Here is a 17493-nt window from a genome sequence, read left to right on the forward strand (position 1 = left end):
CCTTGCATGCTGATTCACTGGTACAAATTCATTGATGATTCAGGGGCCCCATTCTCTTCAAAAAGAAACAATTCTTAAATGAACAATTCTTTTTCATAAAGCTTTAATGTCAGGAAAATTGTTGCCTATGCTATTAGCTTACAGACCATTCTGCAAGGTACTGAACATCCTTAAAATGATTTAGTTAAAACTGGTGCAAATCCCTGTGTAGACAACTTTATTATACTTTAAGAGTGATTTATTTCAATTTAGGTTAAACTGATGCCAAATCAACTTAAACTAAACTGAACACTTCAAAACTGAAATAAGAGTGTCCACACAGAGGTCTGCACCAGTTTTAATTAAATCAGTTTAAATTCATACCTTAAATTAAACCAGTGCAATTTTCTCATATAGACAAGCCCTTAGGGTGCAAAGGATGTTGTTATTCAGAGCTAACTGCAATAGAAGAGGGCAATGCAATTTTGGGCTGAATAAACAAAGGCACAATTCATGGGAGAGGGAGGAAATAGACCCTTTCTATATGGCTCTGGCATAAACAAAGCAGGAATAAAGTGTTCAGTTAGGCAATCCCCTCTTTTGGGGGGGAGGGATAGCTCAGTGGTTTGAGCATTGGCCTGCTAAACCCAGGGTTGTGAGTTCAATCCTTGAGAGGGCCACTTAGGGATCTGGGGCAAAATCAGTACTTGGTCCTGCTAGTGAAGGCAGGGGGTGGGACTCGGTGACCTTTCAGGGTCCCTTCCAGTTCTATGAGATAGGTATATCTCCATATATTTAAGTGTCCAGAACTGGAGGGAGTTTAGAAGAGAGCAATAAAATGATCATGGTGCTGGAAAGAGTTAGAAGAAAAGTTTAAAAGAGATAAATATGTAATACTTGGTTACATAAAACTGAGGGTATGTGATTGTAGTTCAAACATACTCATGTGAGCTTTACCTGAGACTAGCATTGCTAAAAGTAACAGTGTAGAGGTGGTGGTATGGGTTTCATTGCCCCACCTGGAAGAGAGGGTTACTCACCTTCTGCAGTAACTGAGGTTCTTTGAGATGTGAGTCCCTATGGGTGCTCCACTTTAGGTGATTGTGCGCCCTGCACCTATAGTTGGAGAATTTCGACAGCAATACCTGGCTGGGCCACACATATGCTCTCCCTGTCTCGCGCCTGCAACGGCAATTAACTAGTGCTGTGCAGCTCCCCCACCCCCACCCAGTTCTTTCTCTATTGCAGAAGACTTACCCTCCCCTCTACTTCAGAGTTGTAAGTAGTGGAGCACCTACAGGGACTCACATCTTGAAGAACCTCAGTTATTGCACTATGTAAGCAATCCTCTTTCCCCGCCCCCCCGAGTGGGGTCCCTGTGGGTGCTCCATTTTAGGTGACTGTAGAGCAGTGCCCCTCAGGGGAAAGGAGGGGCTTCGGAGTTAGGTCTGAATGGACAATAAGACCATGCGGAGTGTGTTCTAACACATGAGGGGGGTTTATAGGTCATGTTGTTGGTAACAGAGCTGAATGCAATCTGAAATCCATCTGGAAAGTCTGTGCTTAGAGATGGGTTTGCCTTTGGAGCGGTCCATGGTGGAGAGGAACAATCTAGGAGTTTTCCTGAACAATCTGATCCATTCAAGATAAAGGACTAGCACCCTTCTGACATCCAGGGAATGGAAAATTGCTTCTTGCCTGTCCTTGTGAGGTTTAGGGAAGAACGTGGGAAGATAGATAGGTTGATTGATGTGGAAGGAAGAAGGGACTTTTGGCAAAAATTTGGGGTGAGGTCACTGACCTTGTATTTGGAAAAAACTGTATAGGATGGTCCAGCCATAAGAGCACCAATTTCTCCCACATCTCGCAGACATGATGGCAACTAGGAAGGCCACCTTCAAGGAAAGATGTAGAAGAGAACACGTGGCCAAAGGTTCGAATGGGGCAATTGTGAGAGATCGAAGCACTAAAGTCAAGTCCTATGGGGGCACTGGGGCTCTGGATAGAGGTTGCATACTCCCTGGAGGAATCTTTTGGTAATTGGGTGAGCAAAGACTGAAACGCTGTCCACTTTGTCATGGAATGTTGTAATGGCTTCCAGATACACCCGCAGTGAAATCATTAAAAGGCCGGCTTTCTTAAGGTAGAGCATGTAGTCCAGGACCACTGGTATGGTAGAGGTGGTGGTACTGATGTGTTTATTTAGGCACCACATGTGGAATCTCTTCTGTTTGTGGAGGTATGCAGCCGGTGTAGTGGGCCTTCTGCCGTTTATCAGAAGGTCTTTAATGTCCTCAGAACAAGTTGTCTCCTCGCCCTGGAATCATTGAGGAGCCAGGCTGTGAGATGGAGTGACCCCAGGTTTGGAAGCAGAGTCTGACCCGTGTCCTGAGAGAGGACATTTGGAAGAAGCAGGAAGAGACGTGGGGGGCATGATGACATCTGTTTCAGGTATGGGTACCAGGTTTGTCTGGGCCATGCTGGTGCTATCAGGATGACTTTGGCTTGATCGATTCTGATCTTGTGCAGGACCCTGGAAGGCAATGGGGTGGGAGGAAAAGTATACAGGAGGGGTGCGTGCCATGAAATGAAAAAATGCGTTGCCGCTGGATCCTGATCCCAGTCCCACTCTGAAGGAAAAAGCTGGACATTTGTTGAGTTTTTCTGGCAAATAGGTCTATTGCGGGTAACTCCCATAGTTGAAATATGACTGGATCACGCAGGTGTTGATTTCTCACTTGTGGTCGTTCGAGAACCTTTGACTTAATGCGTCGGCCATGATATTCTAAGACCGAGGCAGGGAGGTGGTTGATATGGTGACATTGTGTTGTATGCACCATGTCCAGAATTTTATGGCCTCCGTACATAGGAAGTGGGATCTTGCTCCTCCCCGTTTATGTGGAGCATGCAGGTTACATTGTCCATCATGATCTGTATGTTTTTGTCTTTGATCAGAGGCATGGAGTGTGCACAGGCATTGTGAACTGCGTGTAGTTCCAGTACATTGCTGTGGAGTGTTGATTTGGAAAGAGACCATCTTCTCTGTACTGTGAGCTTGCGTAGGTGGGCACCCCTACCCCAGTAGAGAGGCATCCGTTGTGATTATCAATTCGGGAGGAGGCTGAAGGAAAGGGACACCTGTGTAGATGTTGTGCGGGTGAGTCCACCATTGTAGCGAGTCCTTGACCTTCACAGGCATACTCAGAATTTTATTCAAATTGTGTTTGTGTGCCATAAACACTGTCTTGAGCCAACTCTGCAAGCAGTGCATGTGCAGCCTAGCATGTTTCACCATGTATGTGGTCACCACCATGTGACCTAGTAGCTGAAGACCGGTCCTGGCCAATATCCTTGGGCTGTGCACTGAGGTATTGATGAGGTTCGTTAGAGTGGTGAATCTCTGAAAAGGTAATGATGCGGGTGTTTCTAGAGAATTTAGGTGCACGATGATAAAGTCCAGTTTCTGGACTGGCATTAATGTGGACTTTTGGATATTTATTTGTAGACCGAGACTGGTGAAGAGCGACACTGTCTGGTGCATGGCTGCGACAGCTTCTGCCCAAGTGTGAGCCTTGATTAGACAGTCATCTAAGTAGGGGTATATCATGACCCTGTGCTTGCGAAGGTGAGTTGCTGCCACAGCAAGGACTTTAGAAAATGCTGAAGGAGCCGTGGAGGATAGTACTGTATATTGGAAATGGTCCTGTCCCAGTACGAACCAAAGAAATTTCCTGTGTGTAGGGCATATAGTAATGTAAAAATATGCATCTTGCAGGTCGGGGGCTGCAAACCAATCCCTTTGTTCCAGTGCTGGAACGATTGTAGCTAACGTAACCATCCTGAATTGTTGTGTTCTGACGAATGTATTTAGCTTCCTGAGATTGAAGACGGGTCTCCATCCTCCAGACTTCTTTCAGATTAAAAAATAATGGGAATAGAAGCCCTTCCCTCTGTGATGTACCGGAACTGGCTCTAGCATGCCCATTTGTAGGAGATGCTCCACTTCCTGTCTCAGGAGGGGCTCATAATAGGGGGCCCTGAAGGAGGACGGGGAGGCAGGGTGGGTAGAAGAGATGAAGAGGAACTGGATGGCATAGCCAGGCTTGATGATTTCCAGTACACATCTGTTGGAGGTGATGGTTCACCAGTTTGGTTAGAACGGTGGTAGACAATTGATAAAGGGATGGTTGGTGGGAGGTAGTGTTGGCAGCAAAAGTTGGGGGAGGTCTGGCAAGCCCTTGACCAAACCTTCAAATCTGCTGTTTAGAGGTTGATTGTTAAGCTGTGGTGGCTTGGGAAGAACTTAGTCTGCGTCTGGGTGGTCTCTGTCTGTGCCTCTGGTTATCGTATTGTCTCAGTTGCTGTGTGTATGGGGCCTGTCTGGGGTGCTGTGATGTACAATACCTGCCTCATTTGCATTTTGTTGCAGGTGTACAGATGCCAAGAGACTTGATCGTGGCCCTCAAATCTTTCAACGAATGGAGCAACTTGTCGGTCTTGGTGGCGAACAGTTTTGGACCCTCTACAGAAGGTTCTCCACAGTGGCTTGGACCTCCCTAGGGAAGTCTGACAGATGAAGTCAAGAGGCTTGGTGCATTACTATGGCGGTGGCAATGGTCCTTGCTGCTGTGTCAGCAGAGTCCAAAAGAGGCTTGGAGGGCAGTTCTAGCTAAGAGATGGCTCTCAGAAATGAATGATGTAAACTACTCTTTTGTCATCTAGTACGTAGTCAATAAAGTCAGAAAATTTGGAATAGTTTATATGGTCATACTTCACCATAAGGGCTTCATAATTGGCAATCCAGAAGTGGTGTTGCTGATTAATACGCCTTGCGACCAAGTAAGTCCAGTCTTTTCCACTCTATCATAAGGGGTGGTTCTAGAGTAATGCTCTTTGCCCCATTCGCTAACTGCATCGATTGCCAATGAATTTGTCTGAGGGTGTATGAATAGAAATTCCATCCCTTTTGAAGGGATGTAATATTTTTTGTCCACTCTCTTACATGTGGCCGGGATGGTAGCAAGGGTCTGCTAGATATTTGCGGTGCGTTCCATGATTGCTGAGTTAATCAAAAGGGCAATCTTGGAGGAGGTGGACATGTGGAGTATGTCTAAGAGCTCGTGGATGTGACTCCGAGACCTCCTCTAGGGTTATCTGGAGCATCGTCGCTATTCTTTTGAAGAGCTCCTAGAAATTCCTGAAATCATCTCCAGCAATAGGCGTAAGGGGCATAATAGTCTCATCTGGTGAGAATGAAGTGCAGGTGGTAGGAGCTGCCTCCTGAGCTAAAACTTCTTCCGTCTCCTCAAGGCTCTGTTCGGGAGGGGCAGCTGGTGGCACTGTGGATCTTGGTGAAGAGTGCCTATGTACCTCACAGTGCCACTTAGGGGTTTGGGGTAAAACTGTCTATAAGCTGCTCCTGGGACCCAGAATGCCCATTGAGGTGGTAAGGGCATAGGTGGGGGCCCCCAAGGGGTGACCATACCACCCTTGCAATTCAGACCCTGGCGGAGGCTTAGGACACTCCTGATGAGCGGACTGAACTCTGCCTTGCATAGGTGAAGAGTGTTGGGAGGAGAAAGCCTCCCCTTCCTCATCTTCATCCTCCTCACTAGAGAAAGGAGAAGCGGCTCTAGCTGGCGGAGTGAGCAGTAGTGAAAGTACCGAAGAAGTATCGGAACTGAAGAGAGGTGATTTCGGTACCGGGGCAATTTTCAGGTCCTTCAGAGCAAGGAACTGTTGAGGCTGTGGTACTATTTGAGGTAACTGTGTGAAAAGTGGTACAGAGAATAGGGGACCTTGTGGTACGGGTAGGAAAGGAGCTGACAGACAGTGTGGCAATGTGTGGTGCAGTGTCTGTGCTATTCAACATAGGGCCAGCAGGTGGTGCTGTTGCCTTTTGTACTGCAGAGTTGCTCCATACCAAGCACTTTTTCTGCGCTGCCTGTGCAGAATGGAGAAGGCGGTCTTCTACCTGCCCTTCTTCTTAGAGCCTGCCCGCTTAGGGTCTGCGGCTGTGATGGTACCACCAGTACCGGAGGTCCTTGCTGACTCAAAGGTACTAAGCTGCGGGGTGGTTGGTACCGATCTAGTGGACAGAAGCAGGGAACATTCCCTCTTTGATGTGGTCTTGGTAGGGTTTGTGTTAGTTCTCCTCTTTCCAAGTACTTTAGGAGACAGGTCCCTTTCTTGTGGTGTGGAGGAGAGGGGTCTGTCGGAAGCCGCCTATGGTGATAGGGCGGCAGGAGAAGTTTGTTAGCTCGGGCCTGAGGCGGGACAGAGGGACTTCTCCAATAGGATAAATTTCAGTTTAAGATCCCTCGCTTTCCTAGTCCATGTCTTAAGATTGTGGACTGGCAATGGGTGGATTTCTGGGGCACATGAGTTTCCCCCAGGCACCGAACACATTGCAAGCATCTGTCAGAAAGCAGAATTGCCTCACAACAGGAGAGGCAGTGTTTAAAGCCAAGTGACCCTGGCATTCTGAGGAAAATTAATGTGCCTTAAGGGGACGAAAGGAAAAAAAGGTTTTTGATTTTTTTTAAAATGGGGAGAAAAATAAATAAAAGGTTCTTAACCAACTAACCTAACTGCACTAAACTACTTGACTAAACTAAATCTGAGGTAAAGTGAGTACACACGCTACTGGAGCTCCGACTCAGACCACGGGAGATTGAGAAGGAACGGGGGCGGGGGAGGAGCCAAACATCACTAGTTAATTGCCGCTGCAGGTGTGAGGCGGGGAGAGCACATGTGCGGCCCAGCCAGGTAGTGCGGTCGAAATTCTCTGACTAGAGTCGCAGGGCGCACAATCACCTAAAGTTGAGCAACCACAGGGTGAAGAATTCTGGGTATCTACTTGCATTGCTGACACATCTACACTGCTAGCATGGGTATATCTACCTGGGTTGCAATCACACCTTGAACTGCAGTAAAGACACACCCCAAGGGGAGATGTTGAATGCTTGAGCCCTGTGAAGGACCCATTTGTACTACAAACTGGAAATATACGGTAACCATTTCAAGGGATAACGAAGTTGTAACTACATCACCAATTTGGTTGTATGTTACATAAATGGGCCCTAGAAGAGAAAATAAAGTCTGAATTTCAAGAAAAAGTTTCTGAATGTGAAACTTATTAGCCTGTTAGTCTGCTTTACCCAAGGAAAGTGGTGAAAATCCCATCTCTTGGCATTTTTAAAATTAGACTGTACAAAACACTAAGAATGGGGAGCTCAACACTGGCCTAACTCAGTTGCTATTGAAGTCAATGGGAGCTTTTTATGGACTTTAATGGGAGCAGAATTTAGCTAACACTGAGCACTTTTGAGGATCCCATTGATGAGGTGGGGGGTTCTAAAGGGTCCTTTGCATATATAACTATTATGAAAAATGTTTTAAAACTAATGAATCAATAATAAATTATATAGAAATGTACATGCAAGAACATACTTTCATTGCCAGGGTTTCTTGAAAGGAAGAAATTTTCTCATTTTTTTCATCCACACATTCTTGTAAAGAGTCCTTTTCTGTATCCAGCTCAGCAATAGTTTCTTTGAGAATATGGACTTCTTGTTGTTGTGCAAGATTTTGTTTCGAAAAGTTATCTGCACATATAATCATAAAGGCCTCATTTTTATTAACTCAATTTAAAATAATTATTTTCCATTTCACATAGCTTGATACACTTCTAAACCACAAGAAAACACAACTAAGGCCAAGAACCAGCAAAGCACTGAAGCATGACTACTATTTTTAGTATGCTAACTAGAGCAGAGCTAGCATGTGTCTCTCTATTAGTTCCGGGAAGCACGCTCACAGCTGCAGTGCAGCTACACACATACATACGTACTCTATGTAAAGCAAACATAGATCATGCTCTATCTATAACTTGTGAGAAATTATCAAAAGTATTAGTAGTTACTAAATAACTAATGAAATGTTTTTGACACAATGAATGCCTACGTGCATATGTATTACACACAAGGCAACTAAATTAAAAAGAAAAGTATTGAGGCTGCAAAGTCAAGCACTCAATACTCCTGGGGGAATTCTGCACCAAAAAACGCAAAATTCTGCACATTTTATTTGTCAAAATAATGCAATATAATCACATCGGTTCCACTTATTTTGGTAATTTATTTAAATTACCATACAGAAAAAAAAATCCCAATAACTGTTCAGCATTTCCTAAACACATGAAAGTCAAGTTACAAATACTTGGTAACCAAGATCCTCAATTCCAGTTATAATCCTGAATTTTCATTTAAATTACATTACTTTTATTTTGATGTTCTGTAAAGTAGAATGTCACTTTAAATTGCTCAGACTTCCACACAAGAAAGAAGACGGTTACTCACCGTTGTAACTGTTGTTCTTCGAGATGTGTTGCTCATATCCATTCCATTAGGTGTGTGCGCGCCGCGTGCACGATCGTCGGAAGATTTTTACCCTAGCAACACCGGCGGGTCGGCTGTGGAGCCCCCTAGAGTGGCGCCTTCATGGCGCTGAATATATACCCCAGCCGACCCGGCGCCCCCTCAGTTCCTTCTTGCCGGCTACTCCGACAGTGGGGACGGGGGGCGGGTTTGGAATGGATATGAGCAACACATCTCGAAGAACAACAGTTACAACGGTGAGTAACCGTCTTTTCTTCTTCGAGTGCTTGCTCATATCCATTCCATTAGGTGACTCCCAAGCCCAACTTAGGTGGTGGGGTCGGAGTGAGACATTGCTGTGTGCAAAACCGCTGATCCGAAGGCAGCATCGTCCCTGGACTGCTGCACTAGTGCATAGTGTTCTGTAAACGTGTGGACTGACGACCAAACTGCAGCTCTACAAATGTCCTGGATCGGAACTTGCGCCAGGAAAGCCGTCGAGGAAGCTTGGGCCCTCGTGGAGTGAGCGGTGAGGTGTGGTGCTGAGACACCTGCCAGGTCATAGCAAGTCCGGATGCAAGACGTAATCCAGGAGGATAGGCGTTGTGATGAGACCGGTGAGCCTTTCATTCGGTCGGCCACTGCAACGAAGAGTTGCGTCGTCTTTCTAAAGGGCCTTGTGCGGTCAATGTAGAAGGCCAGGGCCCTGCGTACGTCCAGAGAATGCAAACGTTGATCCTGGCGAGTAGCATGTGGTTTAGGGTGAAAGACCGGGAGAAATATATCCTGGTTGATATGAAATGGAGAAACCACCTTAGGGAGAAAGGCAGGATGTGGGCGGAGCTGCACTTTATCCTTATGGAAAACTGTGTAAGGGGGCTCGGATGTAAGCGCCCTGAGTTCAGAAACGCGCCTTGCTGAGGTGATGGCTACGAGGAAGGCTGTCTTCCAGGATAGGTACAAAAGTGAACAGGTGGCCAGTGGCTCGAATGGATGACCTGTGAGCTTGGAAAGAACCAGGTTGAGGTCCCACGTCGGAACGGGCTGACGTTGTTGTGGGTACATCCTGTCTAAGCCCTTGAGGAATCTAACGACCATCGGGTTAGAGAATACCGAGGACGCGAGTTCCCCTGGATGAAAGGCCGATATAGCGGCCAGGTGAACTCTAATTGAAGATATCGCCAACCCTTGCTGTTTTAGGGAGAGGAGATACTCCAAAATGAGAGGAATGGGTGCCCGCAACGGGGAAGTGGCTCGTTGTTCGCACCAACAGGAGAACCGCTTCCACTTGGCCAGGTACGTGGTGCGTGTTGAGGGCTTCCTACTGCTCAGCAGAATCTGTTGGACAGAGTGCGAGCATTGCTGCTCTGCCTGGGTGAACCATGGAGCAGCCACGCCGTGAGGTGGAGTGATTGCAGGTCGGGGTGACGCAGCCGGCCGTGGTCCTGCGTGATGAGATCCGGATACAACGGAAGCGGGATCGGTGTCCGAACCGAGAGTTCCAACAGCGTGGTGTACCAATGTTGTCTCGGCCACGCTGGGGCGATCAGAATCACCTGTGCCTGGTCTCTGCGCAATTTGAGCAGTACCTTGTGGACCAGAGGAAACGGAGGGAAGGCATAAAACAGGTGGTCCTTCCAGGGAAGGAGAAACGCATCCGAGAGGGAGCCCGGGGCTCGACCTTGTAGAGAGCAGAACACGTGGCACTTCCTGTTGTCCCGAAAAGCAAACAGGTCTATCTGGGGAAACCCCCACTTCTGGAAGACGGAATGTATGATGTCCGGGCGGATAGACCACTCGTGCGTTTGAAAGGACCTGCTGAGTCGGTCCGCTAAAGTGTTCTGGACTCCAGGGAGGAACGATGCCGTGAGATGTATTGAGTGGGCGATGCAGAAGTCCCACAGGCGAATGGCCTCTTGGCATAGAATTGACGAACGTGCTCCTCCTTGCTTGTTGATGTAAAACATGGCCGTGGTGTTGTCGATGAGAACTAACACACAGCGGCCACGTAGGAGATTGAGAAATGCCTGGCACGCCAGGCGCACCGCCATCAGTTCCCGAACATTGATGTGCAGGGCTAGCTGGGGTGCAGTCCATAGGCCCTGGGTATGGTGTTCGTTGAGATGGGCGCCCCAACCCAGAGATGAAGCGTCTGTGACCAGGTGTAGAGAGGGTTGTGGGGCGTGAAACGGCATCCCCTCGCAAACCACATTGTGATCTAGCCACCATGAGAGGGAGGTCAGGACCGAGTTCGGGACCGTGACCACCATGTTCAGGCTGTCCCGATGAGGGCGGTATATCGATGACACCCAGGTCTGGAGTGGGCGAAGCCGAAGTCTGGCATGCCTGGTTACGTACGTGCAGGAAGCCATGTGGCCCAGCAGGGTAAGGCACGACCTCACCGTGGTAGTTGGGAAGGCCTTGAGTCCTTGGATGAGGCTCGTGATGGTGCAAAAGCGATTGTCTGGCAGGATGGCTTGTGCGCGTCTGGAGTCTAGAACCGCACCGATGAATTCTATTCTCTGGGTAGGTTCTAGAGTGGATTTGTCCTTGTTGAGTAGGATACCCAACTTGTTGAATGTGCGCACTATTATGTGGACGTGATCGCGAACTTGTTCTTTGGTGCGACCGCGTACCAGCCAGTCGTCTAGGTACGGGAACACCTGTATCCCTTGCCGACGAAGGTACGCTGCCACGACAGCCATACATTTTGTGAACACCCGTGGGGCTGAGGATAGGCCGAAGGGAAGGACTGCAAATTGGTAATGCACCCTGTTTACCACGAATCGCAGGAAACGTCTGTGAGGCGGGTAAATAGCGATGTGAAAGTATGCGTCTTTCATGTCGAGGGCGGCGAACCAGTCTCCAGGATCGAGGGAAGGGATAATGGCTCCCAAAGAGACCATGCGGAACTTCAACTTTACTACGAATTTGTTGAGTCCGCGCAAGTCCAAGATGGGTCGCAGACCTCCTTTGGACTTGGGAATGAGGAAGTAGCGGGAATAGAATCCCCTGCCCCTTAATTCCACTGGAACCTCCTCTATGGCCCCCATAGCGAGGAGCGTAGAAACTTCCTGTATAAGAAGTTGCTCGTGAGAAGGGTCCCTGAAGAGGGACGGGGAAGGGGGGGAGGAGGGGGGAATAGAAGAGAACTGGATAGCGTATCCCCTGTCCACCGTGTGGAGGACCCAACGGTCCGAAGTTATAAGGGACCAAGCACGGTGGAAGTGGGAGAGGCGATCCCGAAAGGAGGGGGCTGGATCCTGGGGGATGACTGGGGCGCCGTCCTCGACCGCACCTTCAAAAGTTCTGCCTGGGGCCTGAAGGTGGTCTAGGTGGCCCCTGGTTCTGACCAGGTTGAGGGCCGGTCCACCTTCTTCTACCACCTCGCCCTCGCCTCCGGGCCGAGTCCTGTCTCTGACGAGGCGGGGGGGGGGGTAGAAGCGCTGAGGCTGCGGCCTAAATGGCCTGCGCTGAGGGCCCACAACATGCATCCCCAGTGAGCGCATGATTGTTCTCGAGTCCTTGAGGCTCTGCAGGCGAGAGTCCGTCTTATCTGAGAACAGTCCATGACCCTCAAAGGGCAGATCTTGTAGGGTTTGCTGCAGCTCCGGAGGCAAACCCGAAACCTGAAGCCAGGAGATCCTGCGCATAGCGATACCCGAAGCCAGGGTCCTCGCAGCTGAGTCTGCAATGTCCAAGGAGGCCTGCAAGGAGGTCCGAGCCACCTTCTTACCCTCCTCTACCATGGCTCCAAACTCTTCCCTGGACTCTTGGGGAATCAACTCCTTAAACTTCCCCATAGAGTTCCAGGAGTTGAAATTGTAGCGGCTCAGTAGCGCCTGTTGGTTCGCCGCTCTAAGTTGTAGCCCTCCGGCTGAGTAAACCTTACGGCCAAACAGATCGAGCCGCTTAGCCTCTTTTGATTTAGGCGCTGCAGCCTGCTGGCCGTGGCGCTCTCGTGCATTCACTGATTCCACCACCAGTGAACACGGTTGGGGGTGGGTATACAAGTACCCATAGTCCTTAGACGGGACAAAGTATTTCCTTTCCACCCCTCTCGCTGTGGGTGGAATAGAGGCAGGAGTTTGCCATATCGTATCCGCATTCGTTTGGATCGTGCGGATCAGGGGTAACGCCACCCTCGATGGGGCATCCGCTCCAAGGATATTCACGATCGGATCGTGCACCTCCACTATCTCCTCCGCCTGCAGGTCCATATTACGGGCCATCCTACGCAGGAGATCCTGGTGAGCCCGAAGATCTATCGGAGGGGGACCCGTACATGAAGTGCCCGCCACTGCCTCATCCGGAGAGGAGGAAGAGGATGCCTCCGGTGGTACCGGATCCAAGGGGGGGGTCCTGATCCCCCTGCTCTTGGGCAGGAGCATCACCTGCACTGGGGTCCATGGTGTCGGGTGGCGTGGACACGGAAGCCTCCATGCCTCCTGGCGGAGGCCGAGAGATGGTGGATTCTGGGGCCCTTCTGACCGAGTGACCCGAGCGAGAGGTCGATGGTATTGGAGCCCCTTGCTCCTGGTGGTACGCCCACGGGGTCCAAAACGACCAGTGAGAAGGTCCATGAGAGTGGTCCTCTGCCATCTCCTGCCAATGGCCCAAGTTTCGTTCCTCGGCTTGCCCTTGAGGGGGGTATGCCGATCTCGACAGGTCCTCCGAGGAGCGAGACACCGATCTTGACGGCCATGGCGGTGCCGAGAGAGATGAAACGATCCCCGTGGGCTGCGGTGCACGGTGCCGGTCCGGAGATGATCTATCTCTGCGCGGTGCCGGCGATCGGTGCCGGGACCGCGACCGGTGCCGATGACCTCGTCGGTGCCGGGAGTCGGATCTGGACCTCGACGAGGACCTGGAGTATGCCCGGTGCCGGGAGCGACCCCTCGACGTCGAGCGTCGACCGTAGCGGTGCCGAGAGCTACGTCTCGACGTTGATCGGTGCCGACGATCATATCGGTGCCGAGACGAAGAGCGGTGCCGCGAAGAAGATCTTGGCCGCGAGTACGACCGGTGCCGAGACGGTATTCGGTGCCGGGACTGCAAGCGGCGTGGGGACCTGCTTCGGGACCTGGATCGGTGCCGAGGTTCCAGCCCTTGTGATGGCGGGCGCATCAAGGCAGGTTTCCCCCTCGACTGGACCGTGCGAGTCAACGGTGCAGTCGGTGCCGGTGGTTGAGGCGGTGCCGGCTCCGTGAGAGCTATTAAGTCTCTCGCCGCCGCGAAGGTCTCTGGAGTCGACGGGAGACACTGTATCACCGCCGGCCTGGGAGGAGACGCTATTTGCACCGGACTCAACGGCCTCGGCGCCGGAGTCGACGGTGCTGGAGGCACCTGTTTTCGTTGCTCCACCGGTGGGCGCGGCTCTACCCCCGGCACTGGGGGAGCCGGCGTCTTCGGCACGGATGTCCCCGTCTTATGGGCTTTTTTATGCCCCGGGGATAATGACTGGCGCCGAGGCACTTGCTGTGCTTGCGGTGCCGACGAGGTCCGGTGCCGGGGAGGCTTGTCTGACGCCACTCGCGTGGTCGTCATAGCCGGTGCCGCCGGGGCACTGCGCACCGAGGTGCTAGGCGCCGGGGCCTTGCCCGTGGAAGGAGTGTCCGGGCTAAGTGCCGCCTCCATCAGGAGTTGCCTGAGCCGAAAGTCCCGCTCCTTCTTGGTCCTTGGTCGGAAGGCCTTACAGATCTTGCACTTATCTGTTTGGTGGGACTCTCCCAGGCACTTCAGACAGGAGTCGTGCGGGTCGCTCGTGGGCATAGGCTTAGCGCAGGAGGCGCACAGCTTGAAGCCGGGAGCGTTGGGCATGAGCCCGGCCCCGCGGCCGGGGGAGAAAGGGGGGAGACGACCCCCTTAATCCCCTGGACTACTTAGAACAACTTTAAAACTACTTAACTAATTTACTACAAATACTATAACTATAACTATAACTATAACTATGATACAACAATATAAGCTAGGGAGAGTGGAGAACAGCTAAGCAGCGCTCCACAGTTCCAACGACCGTCAGGGGCGGTAAGAAGGAACTGAGGGGGCGCCGGGTCGGCTGGGGTATATATTCAGCGCCATGAAGGCGCCACTCTAGGGGGCTCCACAGCCGACCCGCCGGTGTTGCTAGGGTAAAAATCTTCCGACGATCGTGCACGCGGCGCGCACACACCTAATGGAATGGATATGAGCAAGCACTCGAAGAAGAATCATACAGTTTTGCTAATCATTGTCCTTCAGTTTTTTAAATGGATAAGTAAAATAGATCCTGAGCTGTAGTCTAACCCAATTGTGCCTCTCTGGCAAAGGAAAAAAAGCAAGAAAGCACTTTGACCTTCCTAGCTGAGAATTACATTACTGTCATCTAAAATAAGTCTCCTTTACACCACTCTGGCAAGGTAAAGGAGCTTTAATTGATTAAGAATGGGAACATTAGCAACAGAGGTGAAAGTAAGCCGGTCCGGTCCGGTATGGCTTACCGGCAAGAGCCAGTACACCGTGCTGGACTGGACCGGCTTCCCCAGACTGGCGATTTAAAGGGCCCGGGGCTCCTTGCAGTGGCTGGAGCCCTGGGCCCTTTAAATCGCCACCGGAGCCCTGGGTTAGCAGCAGTAGGGCTCCGGCAGTGATTTAAAGGGCCCGGGGCGCCGACTGCTGTGGGGACCCCCGGGTATTTAAAGGCCCCGCCTCTTCCGGTTGAGGCCACACCCCTGCTCAGGACTCCGGAATACCGGTAAGTCCTTTAAGTTACTTTCACCCCTGATTAGCAGCCTGCCTGTTTAGTTGTTACATTTTTGCTCTGCCTGAGGGACAGAGCTTGCTTCACACAGCCCTATGTCTCCAAGCCCAGGATGCAGCAACAGCAACGAGAGGGACACAGTGAATCTCTCTCACCCATTCGCACGCAGACAGGTGCTCAGCCCCACCCCCTTAACGTCTCTCCATGGACGCATGCCCAGCATCCCTCCTCTCCCCTGCGGTGATCTGCTCTCTGCTGCCAGCTGCTCCCAGCAGACGTGCCTGGGCTGCTGCGGAAGGGGCGTGTATACCCCACAGATTTCTTTGCTGTCCCATTTTTCTGCAGGGGAGCCAAGAAATGAATTCTGCACCCCTGCAAGGCGCAGAATTCCCCCAGAAGTAACTCAAAAGTTATGACAGACCAGAATTAAGGTTGCCTGTGCTACTTTAGTTCAGTCTCCTTATGCATACATATTATCATACATCATTAGTTATATTATTACAGTTTTTCCCCTGCCTCATTCAGAGTACAGAATAAGGGGTGCTCACTCAGTGAGCTGCTATTCAGTATTTGTTTTCTCCTTATTGAACAACATGTGCTCCCAAGACAGAATTACTGCATACTATTCATACTCTGGTTTGAAGAAACTGTTATTAATTTCCTCCTTAATTTTTCTATGGCGCTCATCACTACAGTATTCGAGTGCTTCAAACATTCATTTATTTTTACAACACCCTATCTCAGCACCTTGCAGGATTGGGAGCTACAGTTTGTTAAGCAAATATTACTGATGAGCCCAAACAAATCAAATGGGTAACAAAACTTATTGTTCAACTAATAGTATGAGTAGTTTATCAGGAATAACTTTATTGATAACCATCTTAATTATGCTGGTCTGAGATAGGGAGAAAACTCCTTCTAAAAACAGAAAATAAGTTATTTGCTTTTTGTTGATGAAAGTAAGAAAAAAAATTTTGATGTACCCATATGCTTTCCAATAGCCATAAAATATAAAACTATTTTAATATTGAATTTCTCGAGACGAATTCATTGTTTTGCCTTTGTACTACTTGAACACTTAAAATAAAATGGTTGATTAAACATTACTTTTTTATATTTCGTGGAAGAAGTGAGGAAGAGAAAGCAATACTACCATTAATTTTAACTAAATATCTAACTCACCAATTTTTTCATCCAAAACCATAATTTTCTCCTGGGTAAGTTGTAATTCATATTTTTTTTTAGCAAGATGTCGCTGCGTCTCTGAAAGACTCTGTTCTGTCTTTTCATTTAATAAGCTGTAGAAGTATTAAGAGTGACAGCTTTAATGCAAACATATATTAATATGGCTTTTCTCACATTCTGTAATGTCACCACAACTGCCAAAGTTAAGTAAATCAGCATTTCTTGAGATATTTCAAGTAATCTCGGATATTGCACCAACATTTATCTTAGTCTATCTTTAATTATGAACGCTGGTCTATTCCTGTGAAGAATCGCACAGAATTAGAGATGTTTTGAGAGACTGGACAGCTCAAAGGATTAGAATAAGATAAAAAAAGCTTTTAATCAACTATAAGCTCTGATTAGAAAATGCCTAAGACTGGGATGGGCAAAGATACAAACTGTTATAAATCATGACTGAAGTGCACTGATAGAGCTAGATCAGGGATAGGCAACCTGCGGCACGTGAGCTGATTTTCAGTGGCACTCACACTGCCCGGGTCCTGGCCACCGGTCCGGGGGGCTCTGCATTTTAATTTAATTTTAAATTAAGCTTCTTAAACATTTTAAAAACCTTATTTACTTTACATACAACAATAATTTAGTTCTATATTATAGACTTATAGAAAGAGACCTTCTAAAAATATTAAAATGTATTACTGGCACGCGAAACCTTAAATTAGAGTGAATAAATGAAGACTCAGCACACCGCTTCTGAAAGGTTGCCGATCCCTGAGTTAGATAGTGAAGATTATACCTGCTCATACTGTGCTTTGGAACTGAAAAGAGCTATTAGTGCTACTTTGAAGGTATAACAAGAACAATCTTAAAAATAATTGAAATTAAGATAAAGAACACCGATTTTTTTTTTATGGTGCTCATGAAGCTCAGAGACTAACAGGAAGTAGCAGTAACTTTAGAGCAGGGTTTCTCAGATGTTTTCATAATATTGGGCCACATCTTAAAAGAGAGAGAGTGTATCATGGGCCAGCCCCACTCGCATTCACAATTCTGCGGAGCAGCTCTCCTGTCCATCACAGATCTATTTGTAACAGTGCAACATTCACATAGCAACTACAGCAATTACTTGTAAGTAACAGTAGACATGTATCTGAAGTATGTTTAAAGGGAGTAGCTTTTTTACCGTCTTGGAAAAGAATCACAATATCTTTC

At 48.9% G+C, this 17493-nt stretch overlaps 1 protein-coding gene across 16 annotated transcripts in view; it reads right to left on the reverse strand.

The window, feature by feature from the left end:
• Positions 1-17493, reverse strand: part of TSGA10 (testis specific 10) — a 75098-nt gene that overhangs the window by 25648 nt on the left and 31957 nt on the right. For all 16 annotated transcript variants that reach the window (XM_065591620.1, XM_065591662.1, XM_065591659.1 and 13 more), the window contains 2 exons: positions 16279-16394; positions 7432-7586 (listed from right to left, as the gene is read on the reverse strand). In XM_065591620.1, the coding sequence (XP_065447692.1) occupies positions 7432-7586; positions 16279-16394 (271 nt within the window). The remainder of the gene's footprint in view (positions 1-7431; positions 7587-16278; positions 16395-17493) is intronic.

Source organism: Chrysemys picta, chromosome 1, assembly GCF_011386835.1.
Source record: "Chrysemys picta bellii isolate R12L10 chromosome 1, ASM1138683v2, whole genome shotgun sequence".
NCBI lineage: Eukaryota > Metazoa > Chordata > Testudines > Emydidae > Chrysemys > Chrysemys picta.